At 38.1% G+C, this 14760-nt stretch overlaps 1 protein-coding gene across 3 annotated transcripts in view; it reads right to left on the bottom strand.

Annotated features, from left to right (window-relative positions):
- Positions 1 to 6818: 6818 nt before the first annotated feature.
- The window catches only part of fgf12a (fibroblast growth factor 12a), a 31933-nt gene continuing 23991 nt past the window's right edge, over positions 6819 to 14760 (bottom strand). For all 3 annotated transcript variants that reach the window (XM_086172093.1, XM_086172090.1, XM_086172091.1), the window contains 2 exons: positions 10339 to 10537; positions 6819 to 9616 (listed from right to left, as the gene is read on the bottom strand). In XM_086172093.1, the coding sequence (XP_086028219.1) occupies positions 9501 to 9616; positions 10339 to 10537 (315 nt within the window). In that variant the 3' untranslated portion in view covers positions 6819 to 9500. The remainder of the gene's footprint in view (positions 9617 to 10338; positions 10538 to 14760) is intronic.

Consider the following 14760-nt stretch of genomic DNA (forward strand, 5'->3'; position numbering starts at 1 on the left):
TGGTTCACATTTTGTCTAGCTTGGCAATTATGAGCATTGCATTTTGTTTAATCGCAAACACAGAAAATATGCAAGGACTCCCTGGCCTGCAACTTCAGCAAGACTCATCACCATGGTTCAACGAAGGACAAAACCCACAGGTAAAATGTCTTTGTTTTTCCGAGTCATTATTTTGGCAATTTTTGGTTGTGTTATTCAATTATTGTAGATCAGTCTTATATGCTGCAGTTGTCCATGTTTATTGCAATGCCATAATTAACTTTACTGACATAATAATGGAAACAAGTGCCCCAATATTCAGAAGACACTGTAGATCTGCCCCCTTGAAATGTCAAAATTCTGCTTTCTACATAAATATGTTATTCATCGCTATCTTATCACTGTCTTCTATTTAATATTGGCTATATGATTAAAAAAAATGTAATCCACAGGAGCCAGCAAAGAAACAGGAGTTGGCAAAATTGTTTCAGATAATTTCCAAATACACAAGTGGAGTTATTTTCCAAGGACCTGAAAACACAAAGAAGGAAAAAGAAAAAAAGAAGAAACAACATTGGTCAGAGAGGGGCATGAGAGCTTACTCCCGCAAAACTGGCTGTCGTGCTTTTTTCTGGAAATCCTGGACAGCCTGTTACAAGAAATGATTTGGTATTTTGTCAACTTGTTTGGAAACTCATCTCTTATTGCCAGAATGTAACATTTTCATCAAGTAATATATGATTTATTATGTATTTAAGGTCCCATTTTTACTTTTTAAATGGGTTTCAAAGTGTGTATATGTATGAAAGCATAAAATATCCTCGTTATCTCTCTTTTAACAAGCGTTTTAAGTTACAAAACCCTAAACCGCTCCATGCATTAGTCATTTCAGTATGACTCGACTTGCACTTTTTAAACCTTTCATCGCTTCAATGGAAGAGGTCATTCACTAAGATGTTCTTAATGGCAATCATGCTCACATTTATAAAGGAAAAACAGAATGTCTTAAGGACCAAGCACAATGGAATAAAAATTGCTCATCTATTGTTCAGTAACTGAAAAGAAGAGAAATACTGTATTATAAAGACTTTGAGACTGAGACCTACCCATAATAAGCAGAAATAGATGTCTGTAATCATTTACTTACTTTCTCATGCAATTAAAGTGACTCGATTTCATTCATCATCAAATGCATGAAAATATGGATTCTTGAGCTCTTGTGCAAATGGCTATGTAACCCAATTTTCTGTCTCGTGTCTTATGTCTTAGAGATCTTTGTGATATTGCTAATAGTCCTGCCATTATTCTTCCAATGACTTTTAATGGACACCATGACAAAGTGTAACGCTTTGATGGCAGTGTGTAATGAGTTAAAATATGTGCGCATGTGGCATAACTATTTAAGAAGGTGTGAGTAAGCAATCATTCTACATCAGTATGAATCCCTTATATATGCCCAAGAGGCCTGCAAATGTCATACATTATTTTACCGATGGCTATGCATAATACATCAATGCAAAAAAAGTGAGGTTAATGTGTTGAGCATTACATAAACCCTAAACTAGATAATGTTTCGAAGACGGGGGGAAGAAATAAAGCAAAAAGGAAGAGATGGAATGAGAAGGAATGTATGCCCCTGGACAAAACAATGGAGAAAGTAGAGATTGGGAAAATGAAAGAGAGGTGCAAAGAGGATGAGCAAGTATTGAAGCATAACAAAAGTCGAAGCTTGGCTTAGTATCCATTCTGTCCCCAGGCTGTGGGGTTCAACTGAATAACTTCACTCTGTAATGGGAAATACTGACCACATATGTATACACTCTCATTGTTGAGTTTTTTTCAATCCGAGACTGTGAGTGTAAGAAATACAAAGCATGTGAACGAGTGGGCGAGCTGTGGCATGAGTTGTTTTAAACAGTACATGTGGGTGCATGTGTGCACTGTACATGAACTTTTATGTGTCCTGTGTCTCTTAAGAATCAGTGTTTGCTTAAACATGTCTGTGGAGTTTCTCAGTCATCCAGGTCATGGCGAACTCTTGTCGAAACCTTCTCGTCTTGGCAACCGGACCTGAGTTTCTTCACTTGAAGACGTTTCACCCCTGAACCGAGAGGCTTCTTCAGTTCTAATGACCTAATGGGGGGGGAGTTTCCGAATATAACTGCCTAAAGCATTCCCTCACAGTCTCAACTTACAAACAGAAGGAGCCAAAAACACTAAACAAACCACAGAATAAAGGAGGCTGGACGAAGATGATGTTATATATCCTCATTACTTAAAGACAGTGAACTCTCTCACGGTAAAACAGCAGTTTGAGGTTTAAATTTTGCGTCTTTTGTTATCAAATCATGTTATTGTTTCATATGTAACAACTCCTCCCAGACACAAAAACACACAAGGATTGGAAACACATTACAACCAATTATCTGATAATATGCCAGCTCTAAGTATGTGATAGGATGAAAACATCCAGCTATAACACGGGGAACCGGATAGATCAAAGAAGCATCACTGAGTTTTAATTGAACAGAGACCAATTATTTTTAATGAGTAGAACTGCATGCCCCAATTCGAAGTAGGACTTCCCTGATTCTGTCTGTCTGTCGTTCTTTCTGTCTCTTTCCCTCTTTCTTACTCTTTTTCCATCTCTGTCTTTCTGAAAGGATGGGAAGAAAGAAATGTGTGGAGTCACAGTGGAGAATATCTGTATCAAAACAACAGAACAAACTGCTTGATAGAAAATAAGAAAAGAATATCCCTGTGATTTTGTTTGTTTTTTAAATGTTGTTCATGAGCCAAAAGTTGAGAAAAGTATACATCTATATGATTACGATTTCAAGTTTGAAACGTATTAAATGTACAATCAAGATATATATGTTTTGTTGCTCCATGTTTTTGCTTGCCGATTTTTGACACAAAAAACAAGCGTTGCAATCAAACTTTGCAATATTCCAAATACTCATCTACACATCACAAAGAAAGTTATTTCCTTATTATGTGTTATCATTTGAAATGTATGATGCATGAGGCTCTTGTGTTCTATGTTGCACTTCAAAAGACCAGTCTTGTTGACTGTGCAGATTCTGGTTACACAGAAGATGTAATTAATAACACATGTGACAACACAAATTTGGATGTACAGAGGTGGCTAAAACCAAATTAGCTGTGATATTTAAAATTCTGACAAAAAGGCAGAGGGTCTTTTATCATAACTTCACGAGGCAGTTATAACAAATCTAATTTTGAAAGTACTGATGGTGCTGCATTGATTTGAAGACCACTATGTCAAAAACTGTCAGTCAATGAAGGTCCATCTCATGAATATGTATTGATCCAGTTTGTTGAGTAAAACAATATATGCCCGTCTCTCTACAGCAGCCAACTGAGCAATAGCTGAAGATATGGCATTGACATCCATTCATTTTGGAAAACTTAATTCAAGCACGAAGCCTCTGACCTAACCTCAAGTTACATACGTTTTAACAGGAGCTCAAGCTAAATTCTGTCAATATGTGCACTAGCATTTCAAAAGGATTTTTTAAAAAGATTTTTGGTTTTAACAGACATTTGTACAAAGATATTCAAAAATGTACACAAAAATTAAATGAAATCTGCTGGATTTTACCCGGTATCAGATCTTTCAAACAGGAGTCGATATTCTGTTGTCAACCTACTATTTAGTCACGCTGTATGACTTACACAGATTCAGCACTCTACTGTATATCCCTGACTGTATTGCAGAACCTCTCCCAACACAGCGAAATTTCATCTCAATCAGCTGATCCAAATTAACATTTTGTAATGCTGAAAGTGTATTGGAACCTCCAGGCTGGAGGGGAACCAACAAGAGATGGATGTGAGTCACGCATTGGAAACCAAACAGTGACAAATGTTGGATTTCATTGATAGGCCATCAGACGAACCTACAACATTTCAGTGGAATTGCTGACATCACATTTAGCGTACATGGGGAACCTAATTGCCATTTACAAAATTGGTGCAGACCCATTTTCCTGTGCTGGATGCCGTACCGCTTAGATGATGTCAACATGCTCAGCGTTTTAAAACATGCAGGCCATGTTTTAAAACAGGTGTTTACATCAAGGGTATCAAACTCAGTTTGCCTAATTTGATGTCAAGGGGGCCGGACCAGTAATATCATTACCGAGAAGTAACACTAAGTCCAAATTTTTCCTTTGTTTTAGTATAAAGAAGGTAAACAGGTAAATAATAAAAATCTTTATATATGTATAAACTGCATAAAACCCCCAGATGCATGAGAGAAAAGCGCGGGTCGCACTAACACAAAGATTTGATTTCAGGCAGGGGCCACAAAATATTGTTCCTTGGGCCGCAATTGGCCCACAGGGCACGACTCTGAGACCCCTGGTTTACTACTTCTTCTTCTTCTTCTTCTTCTCCTTTCGGCTTTTCCCTTCTGGGGTCTCCACAGCAAATGAACCTTCTCCATCTAACCAAATTCTCTGTATTCTCCTCTCTCACACCAACTAACTTCATATCCTCTCACTACGTCCATAAATCTTCTCTTTGGTCTTCCTCAAGACCTCCTGTCTGGCAGCTCCAATTCCAGCATCCGTCTACCATTATATTCTCTATCCCGTCTCTGTACATGACCGAACCATCTCAGTCTGGCTTCTCTGACCTTCTCTCCAAAACATCTAACATGTGCTGTTCCTCTGATAGACTCATTCCTGATCCTATCCATCCTGGTCACTCCCAAAGAGAACCTCAACATCCTCATCTCTGCAACCTCTAGTTCTGGCTCCTGTTTTTCCATCATTGTAACAGTTTCTAGTCCATACAGCATCGCTGGTCTCACCACTGTCTTGTACACCTTTCCTTTTATTCTGGCCGATAGTCTTCTATCGCATAGTACCATCATGTTTACATCATGTTAAAAATTTTCTGTTACAAACAAATTTTTTCACTCCATATCATGTCATATCATCACATTTGATTCACAATTGAACCGATAAGAATTTAATCATGTTGGTTATATGAATTAATTCTGCAATTGAAATCCATTCACTGGGAAACTGCACTTAACATGAGGTCCTCCTATATCAATAGATTTGGACGTGAACCCAAGAAGAACCTTTGTAGAACTCAGAATTTCCAGACCTGTATCTGAAATTTAACGTTTTTTTTGAAAAGTACAATCTGTGGCCATTAAATATCGCAACAGAATCCCTATGCACACATGTGCGCGCACATATACACATGTGCTGGTGATCGCAGGTTTACAACAGACTGACATCAGAGCATTAACTTATACTGATAATCTATATTTCAAACTTTTTATTGAATAAAAAGTCTGATGCATGTGAGCCATCTCTATTGCCAAAGAATCTTGTATCGTACACTGAGGTCTGAATCCTGCAGCCTGTCTAATCCAATGTAATGTCAGCCTAAAATACTTAGTGGTGACAACAACGAAGGGGACCAGTCATAAGTCTCAGGTGTTTTCATAGCATTACAAACTCTCATCTTAAATTTAGTACACACACAATGCCTACGGCAAACAAAGTTCAGAGCTACAGAGAATATGGAAGTTGGTGACCGATCTTAAAACTCAGCAGAGACCTCTGATAACAGGTTTATGTCCTATTATTCCCTGAAGCAAACCACCATAAGGCCAAGGCCTCATTTTGGAAAAAAAAAAAAAAATTAACTACTCATTTACGGACATTCACCGTAAATATTGACTTGAAAATAAAGCTCTGTCTAGGAAACAATAAAGCGCCTTTTTGAGGCTGATGTTCAAGCACAGCTGCTCCTGAAACCATCCGTACAATACTCTGATAAATTCAATCAACTCTCAGTAGACAGAAGAGTTAAGGGCACTTTATTTTGCTGCAAGGATTCATTCCCTAAAATTGTGTCAAAACCTGTGATGAAGTATACCTAAATTTGTCCCGTTTGGTTGGAAAGACGGAAATCAGAAAGTAAAATGTTTCCATGTGGACTGTAGGTGATCCATTAATATCAGACTACCAACTCTAATGTTATGTAATTATTTGTACCTCAGGGAAAAATGTTGTTGTATTGAGTGTTAAAAAGAGAAAAATAAAGATATATTCAGGAGGAGAAACAACTTTTGTATAGTACTCGTTGTGGTAATAGAAGAATGTGTATTTTTCTGTTCCCTCGCTTACTCTGGTCTATAATTATTTGTACCTCAAGATACATTTTTTTGTGTTGAGTGTTAAAAAACAGATAAAGAAATATTCCAGAGGATAAACAACTTTTGTGTGGTACTGCATGTGGTAATACAAGTATGTATATTTTCTCTCTTATTTTTGATTTTTTTTAATACATTTTTTTCACTTGTGGAATTTTCTTTCCAGCATCAAAATGTTGTTTCTACCTAATTCTGACAATGTCACTAAAAGAGGCACCAAAATAGAAGAGAACTAGCCATTCCCATTCCACTCATCTTCTTTTTCATCCGTGCTGTTGCCCTCACACAGGGGAGAAGACAAACCACTTCCTGAAAGACGAGTCTTCATACTCCTCCTCCTCCTCATTCTCCTTGCAGACGGCACAGAGGGTCTGTTTCCATGGCAACGGGAGAATTAAGGGCAAAGAAGCCCTATCCCAAAATGACACATCGCATTTTAAGGGCTAGTAAGAAGATATATCACCGCTGGTGAATTGATAGAGGAAATGGATTGGCTATTCTGAATTTTAGCCACATAAAAATCCATGTTGATGGATTAAGTTGGTCTGCTTACCCTGGTGGTTCTCTGCAGCACTGCAGTAATAACAGCACACAGCAAATCGAAGGCACATGAAACCAATCACTGCATAGACAAAGGTTTTTTGATAGCATAATCTTTATTCTTAAACAATCACTATCGTCATTCTGGTTTTTATTATCAATGCATATTTTTAATTTCATCTCACAATTCATAATGCATATATGGTGTGTTTAAATGCAGTGAAATCATCTGCAAACCAAAAAAAGAATAAATTATACTTAACATCACATACAACAAAACCTTTGATTGCCCTTTCATACATCATTAAGCGCTTTCCTCAGATGCTTTCTCACGACTGCTATTTTCGCCCCTTTTTCATTTTTATTGACTTCACGAACACTCTCATTCCGCTGTCAAACGTTGACATTGAGTACATCCAATTTCATGCATTGCTTTAATTCAGTGTGGATCTCATTTGCATCAATATAAATCGCTATAAAAAAGATATTTATTCACTGTATGCTGGTCTTGCCTGTTTACTTTCAGAGTCATGTCTACTATTTTATTTGTATCTGTTAATTTGTGGGTGTTGTGAGAGTTGAACTGATCTAGCATTAGCTCTCGCAAGTAACCTGTACCAGGTCCGAGGTTGAAAAACCCCCAAACACCAAGACGATATATCTCTGCAGTTTTCTCCGTGCAACTGTATGTGCTATGACCTGTACAAACAACAAAACTATTAAATATTTTTTCAACCAGATATTTAAAATAATCTCATGATTCTCCACAATGAAATCAGATCAAGTCAGCTGTTACAATCATGCTAAGATCATGCTTTGTCTTGTCACCTCTTAATTGTCTTTCTCCACTTTCTTAACCTGGTAACTATTCACGGTACAACTTTTTTTTCAACAATAAAAATGCCATTGATCCTGTCCCAACTTACTTATACACCACACCAGCAGCCAGACTTTGTGCAATGGGTGCTGCATGATGAGCAGCCAGCCTTTGTATCTGGCCGCATTAATGGAATAATAGTAGAACTTCCTGAGTTAGACATACCAATTGGGGTTTAGGAAGGAGCAACGCAAAGGGTACCACTCGTTTCACCGTGTTTATCTTCATGAGGTTTTCCTCTGCAACGAAGAAACAGCTAATTTCATGGGTCATAAAACCAGCAAAGACTGAGATGGTTTAGTAATTGTGTCAGAGAAAACAAATGGCAAAATACTCATACACTGATGGTAAAGCAACCCCCCCCCCCCTCCCAGTTCTGGCTAAAACTTGATTAATTGGCTCCTTAATAAGATGTTCTGCTTCCATTTCAAGAGGAGTCTTTGTAATTCTTTCTTATTAAATATGTTGACAAGATAGATCGGTGGACCGTTGAACAGTCACGCACCCTTCTCATCAGTGTTGACGAATTAGCGACGTTTCCACATTAAGTGACAGTATGACTTACCTAAAACTCTTCACAACTTGCCTGGCAAATATTTCCTATCTCCTCTCTTGCTTCTAACAAGAGTATGCTGACTTGGTTTCTTACTTTAATGGACATTCATTCTCTATTCACGTCAATGGGATGAATGCTGGGATTTTTATCATAGCCTTATTAACAGCACGGTAGTTTCTTTTTGATGTGCAAAGGTGCACGGACCATTTTTTGGCAATGGCTCATATTGCTTTTGCTGGTCTTTATTTTCCTCAGGAACACTGGAATTTTAGAAAGCCTCGGACATCAATACACCTCAAATTCAATCATTCTTTCAGAGTATACTGTATTCTGTATACTGTACCTCAGAGTATATTGAAACTATAGCAACATTGATTTCCTTTTATTCAGACTTAAACCAGCTTGAACGACTTTCTTTACCTGTCTTCTGTACAGACGAACACATCATCCCACAAATATGTGTTGTCCATTTGTTATTACTATTGTTCAGAGATATATTAGACAGCTTTCTATTATATTGCTTAAATATGCCCCCCCTGCTATGCAGGGCATAAAAGGGTAGTTCATTTCTGGAAATATGAAAGAGCCCCATCGCTTCATTTTGTAACGCTTACAGTATACACCTGAGTAAATTACGTCCAACTCTAAGTACTCCGTTCTCACCAGAGTACAACACAGATAACTATCAAATGCATTCAGTCTTTCTCCAGTATAGGCTCATGTAATGTGACAGTGCATTCAAGATCAATCTGAGAGAGAATATATTATAATTATTACTATTATTAATACAAAAAATGTTCAACTCAAAAACCAAACTAAGCCAGAATAATTGTACTATTAGCGGGAATGAGAGTAACAGAATGGCAAAGGTGATAGTTATTACCAACAACGATAACACAATAAAGCATGTGAGAGTGCAACAACATTCAGAAAAAAAATACATCTATGAAATTGAACATGTTTTAAAGCTTGTTTTTCACAGCATAAATTGAAATAAATATACATATATTTGTATTTGTGTGAAGAGATACCACCATTCCTTTGTTTATCACAGCTTTTACTCTTTTTTGCATAAAATTTTGGTCAAGTCCTGTTTGAAAACACATATGTATATAAGTATATATACATTTATGGTTTCATATTATTTCATCTAAAAGTTTTCACAGGCAAGAGTTCAGTGTTTTTGTTATGGTTGTACAGTGATAGCTCCTTTAACGTCACAACTTCCTCTTTTTCTCAGAAGAAATATTGACGCCGGTTTGATGGGGGCGATGGGTTTTCCTTGGGCCCCTCCCTTTGAATCAGGATTAGGCCGTGCCCCCTGGTGGAACCCCCTGCTCTAACTGCTATGTAGAGTCCTGATTGACAGCTTTCCCTCCGTTCATGGTGGGAGTCCCTGAGCTCTTCCTGGAGCGGTGCTTGTCCTCTATTTCATGCAGTGATGGCTCCCTGTACATACAAACTGGCAGAGATGAGAGGAGCAGGGAAGAGAGGAGGGTAGATGGGGGTGTGCAGACAAGGTCAAGTGTGAGACCAGGGTGATCAGTTTTTTTTTCTTTATTGTTTTAGTGGGTTTTTGTTCTTTTTTGACAACCTTCAAACATGACTAATTTAGCAATTATGTTAACGATCTGAAAAAAAAAAAAAAAAAACGCAAAATATATATTTTCTTAAAGTACATTGATGTCCATCACAATACTATATCAAGTGTGCTAGATTTTTTTTTTTTTTTTAATCTTTTAAGCTTTTTGCTAATGCCAAAGCAAGTGGCTTGGGGTTAAAGCATCAGATTTAGTCGACATAGAATTGTGTTGTCAAACTAGTCATTTTTTGAGAAATTATTTCTTATCATAGCATATCATAGACTTAGCCTGCAAAAATAGAAATAATCTCTCTCAAAGAGTAATTCAGAGATGAACAGCATACTATAACATCTTTCTTTGACAATTAATGTTTACAGTTCAAACAGTTTAAGAAAGACAATGGCCCTTATTGTTTCCCACAAAAAAAATAAAGAAAATGGATTCAGTTGAAAGCTTAATTGGCATCCAATGACTGCCAAAGGGTTTTAAACCTGCAGTCCAGACTACGGTCCAATTCTTAATGCGATTAAAGATGCCACAAGCTAGTAACAAAACATGACTGCAGAAGTGGTCTCTGAGCATTTTGTACAAACTTTAATACCTTCAATTGGCCGGGGTACAAAGTGTGATGAAGGCTTAGTCTTCTTGACTCGGTTGCCTTTCATGACCTGCCCCTCCTTGGTGAGGCCCAGGAACCAGGCCCGACCAGACTCTTGCTGTCGGTACACAGTTGACGAGTAGATCACATAGTAGTTTTCAAAAACAGACTCCTTGAACTTGCATTCTGGTGTGAACATTTCCTGTTGAGGAAGAGTGAATGTTATAAGGCTATAAGGTATAGACTTTTATATGCAATAAATAAATTAAAAATGCACTTTTTTTTGAGATCTCAGATCTCAACCATGAGGCAACAGAAAATTAAAATTGAGAAAATCAAAAAACAACAAACAAACAAACAATCTGTTACAGTTATCAGATCCTGATCCTTACCACTCCATTTTTTTGTACTGTCAAGGTCAGGAAGCACATGCATAGCCTTGGAATTCAAATTACAAGAACAATGGTCTCATCAGAATAATGGTGAACAATGGAAGATTATTATCGCTCTACTTCATTATCAAAGCTGCGAGTCAAGGAGAAAAGTCAATGAGACACATAGGGGGTGGAGAGGCTTGAGAGGATAAATGGAATGAACCAGATATTGGATGCACTGTCGGACACAGTGCAGTGCCAGATTACAGCTACGACAATGCAAGGGACAAAATAATGCTCTTGATTATAAATCCATGAAAAATGTAAGCTGCACACATTGTTGTTAATCCGACCACTATAATTGCGGACTGGATTTGGGCTTGGGGCGGGGGTCCCTGCAAAACCTTGCTGCGACTATTTTTGGCATGAATACCCCTATTGCTTTCTCTTTGAGGAGTGGACATTCAAGGTATGTAATCCCCTCCACCTCCTCGGCCACCCACCCAATCAAAAAATACTCGCTCAAAAAGGCTGAGCTGCTATAACTGCAAATTCAGTTTAGGGGACACAGTGGCACCATGGTTAGCGCTTTTGCCTCACAGCAAGGACCTTGGTTCTATTCCCATAGGGGGCATTTCTGTATGGAGTTTGCATGTTCTCCCCATGTCTGTGTGGGTTTGTTCTGCCCTCTCCTGTTCTCCCCTACAACCCAGACGCTTGCATTCCCCTCTAAAAGTAGGAAAGGGTTTTAGCAAGAGATACAGTGGAGGATTTTTTTTGCAGAAAGCAATAGGATCAATTACAGTAAATAGTAATGGGAGGGTCAACAAAATTGCCAAGATGTACACACAGTGTAGGGTATTGCTTCTTATTTTTTTTAGAAGATGACTGAATGTTTACATTTACCAACTAAATCTCTAATTACTTGTACAACTGAAATGATTCACTTATGCTAACAAGACAGATGGCATTCTCACCACCCCTTGACCCTGCTCTCTACTGTGCTTGAGAGCTTCATGAGACTAAATTAAAAGTGACGACAATCAGTTTTGAGTCATTTTTTTTTTCCATGATAGAAGCAGATGACCCTGGCTTGCAGGATATAATACCATCTCATTTCAGACAGGATCTGTATTTTGTGTGTGAGTGTGTGTGTATGTGTGTGTGTGTGTGTGTGTGTGTAGCTAGCTGGCGATTACATATTTTCTTTAATACCCCTTACAGGTTTCTTTGACTTTTAAGGTTGTCCATTTGATTGGCATACCAATTACGCTTCTGGCTGAAGTTGACTGCAAAGGTACATAAAAGTACATACATACATACATGAATGTACACACGTGTGTGTGTGTGTGTGTGTGTGTGTGTGTGTGTGTGTGTGTGTGTGTGTGTGTGTGTTTGTCTGGTTGATGATTATTTATATCCTTCGAAATTTATAGCGGAGTTCTGTGCAAACATACACACAGGTGTGTCTGAGTATGTGTGCGTTCATGCGTGTACGTGTGTGTATGTGTGTGTGTGTGTGTATGTGTGTGTGTGCGTGCGTGTGTCCGTAGCCATGTGCATCCATGTGTTTGTGTGCATGACTTTTTGTGCACCAGATATTCCTCATGTGATAGGGGACATAAATCATTTTATACAACAACATTCTGAGACCTAATTTTTGGGAACAAAATGAACAGCAATATGATGTCAGTCCTTAAATTGTGGCAGGACACTTGCTAAGGGGTCAAGGTTGGGTTAATTGGGTTTTGGTGATTCCAGTAGAGAAAAATAAGTCCTACTGAAAATAATCTAATTTTACTGAATTAAAATTAAATTGGTATCAGTTTTACTTAAAACCATCTCCAAATTTTTAAGGACATGACATTTCATGTTTGAGCACCTTAGAGGAAAACATTCCAATGGAAATTGCTTGAAGTTTTTCCTGAATTTGTTGAAAGCAAAAATGTTTTTTTCAAGTGTAATTTTCCAGTGATTAATATCTATCTATTTCAACTGCTTCGCAATCTATAATCAAAATCAAATCCTCTCCAAATGAAAGCCCGAACATTATTATGGATGATATGTAAGCTGGTGCTTAAGAGCAAAATATAAAGGACTAAAGGACATGGTAGGAGTTGGCACACAGAGGAGGTAGAAAAAGCTTGCAACATGACATTGATGTATCACCTCATACAACTGAAAATTGGTCAACACATTAAGTATCAGAGGGTTTGTGTTTAAAACAGCTGCCTGCTAGAAACAATATGGGGTTGTATAGCAAGCATAATGAATTGAAAGCTGATGAAAAAAAGACAGTTCATGCAAACATCTACATAGATAACATCCATACTAACACAGACACACACACACACACACACACACACACACACACACACACACAAACACACACATGCACGCGCACACACACACACACACACACACACACACACACACACAGACATATATGTGTACATGACATAAATGTTTAATTATTTATTGTTATGATTAGTAATAGTAGTAGTACTAATAATTATTAATAATAGTAATTATTAATAATTCTATAACTGGCCATACACATGCACATGTGTATACTGTGTGTGTGTGTGTGTGTGTGTGTGTGTGTGTGTGTGTATATGTATACATACATAGTATACACACATATATGTGTATGGCCAGTAACAGGATACAGGAAACATGCTTGCTCAGCATGCCACAGTCTAGCAAAATATGTCATACTTGTATGACTACTCATTTACTGTATAAGACAGAGCAGTGCAAAGCAGGCTATGTAAAGGACTTTGTAAGGTGAGGCCACACGGTCCGCCCTGTTGAAACGTCTCATTGGTCAGTAGGGGGGTGACAGATTCAGGAGAGCTGGCGGTAGAGTCAATCTTTGCATGCTGACACATTGTCAAACAGCAGACATCCCTTTCTCATTCGGGGCCCTGAGGGCCACATCCTGGCTGTCGACCACTGTGTGTGTTTGTGTGTGGGTGGATAGGTGCATGTGTCTCTGGACATACTATTTGTTTTAGAGCGTAGGAGGAAGACATTTATTCATGAAACGCCAAAAGGCTTTGTCCCTTCTCCACTGTTATGAGCCCAAATCAGGTCAAACACACAAATGTTCACACCCACAAAGACAGGTAAGTGCACTTCACTGCTCTTCACCATCAGCTACTCTGCATTTATGACACACTGAAGAATCCCCTTATAATTTCTCCACAAGGACAAAACTCTGTAACTGTCTATAAAAGGGCTCAGAGCAGTTGAAAAAAGTACCCTTGCTCTTGGGAATGCTGTGGGTGAAATGTAAGTGACTTTGAAGTCTTTGACAATGTACCTTGTTCGCAGATAACTGAGTGGAAAAATGAGGTGAGGAGACAAGGTCGGCAACTATCATGATTAATGAGATCACCTTAATGTCATATGTGTGAACTTCAGCACCACACAGGAGTGAAGATGCACAAAAAAAGCTGAAAGCAACACACTGATTCACATGTGCGATATAGGTTCAACTTGGCATATCTTCTGAAAGGATTACATAATCCACTAAAGTGTTACCCACTGCAACAGGAGGGTAAATATGAAAAAAAAACTGTGCCCTATTTCAAGGTTTCAGGCCGCACTTAGTGATGGTAAACTGTTTACAAGGACGCTTATTTATATTCTGAGGTGATATGAAAAGGGGAGTTGAAGGACTTTTTAGTGAAACCGGGCACGTGGGCTTTCTTGCATCAGAGGCCTCAGTAGGAAGCTAAAGATAAATAAACACAAGGGTACACCTGAGACCCAGTGAACAAACACCCAGAAACTCTGGACTCAATATTGAACGTGAAATAATTCACTCAAAGTTTCCTACAAAATGCTGCTGCAAAATGCTCACTTGTGTTAAAAAGGTAAACCATCCCGTAGGACATGCAGAGCCTGTCTCCTGTATATCAAAGAGAGGTGAAAAATTGGGGAAGGTAAATAAATGACAAACTGTCATTTTTAGGGCTAATCATAAAAAATGTAAAAAATGTCTAACTGAACATTTAGCTTACAGTACCATTATATATAATGACAG

The sequence above is a fragment of the Fistularia commersonii genome, chromosome 25 (assembly GCF_037954325.1).
Source record: "Fistularia commersonii isolate RoL2024-O1a breed Wild chromosome 25, RoL_Fcom_v1.0, whole genome shotgun sequence".
Lineage (NCBI taxonomy): Eukaryota > Metazoa > Chordata > Actinopteri > Syngnathiformes > Fistulariidae > Fistularia > Fistularia commersonii.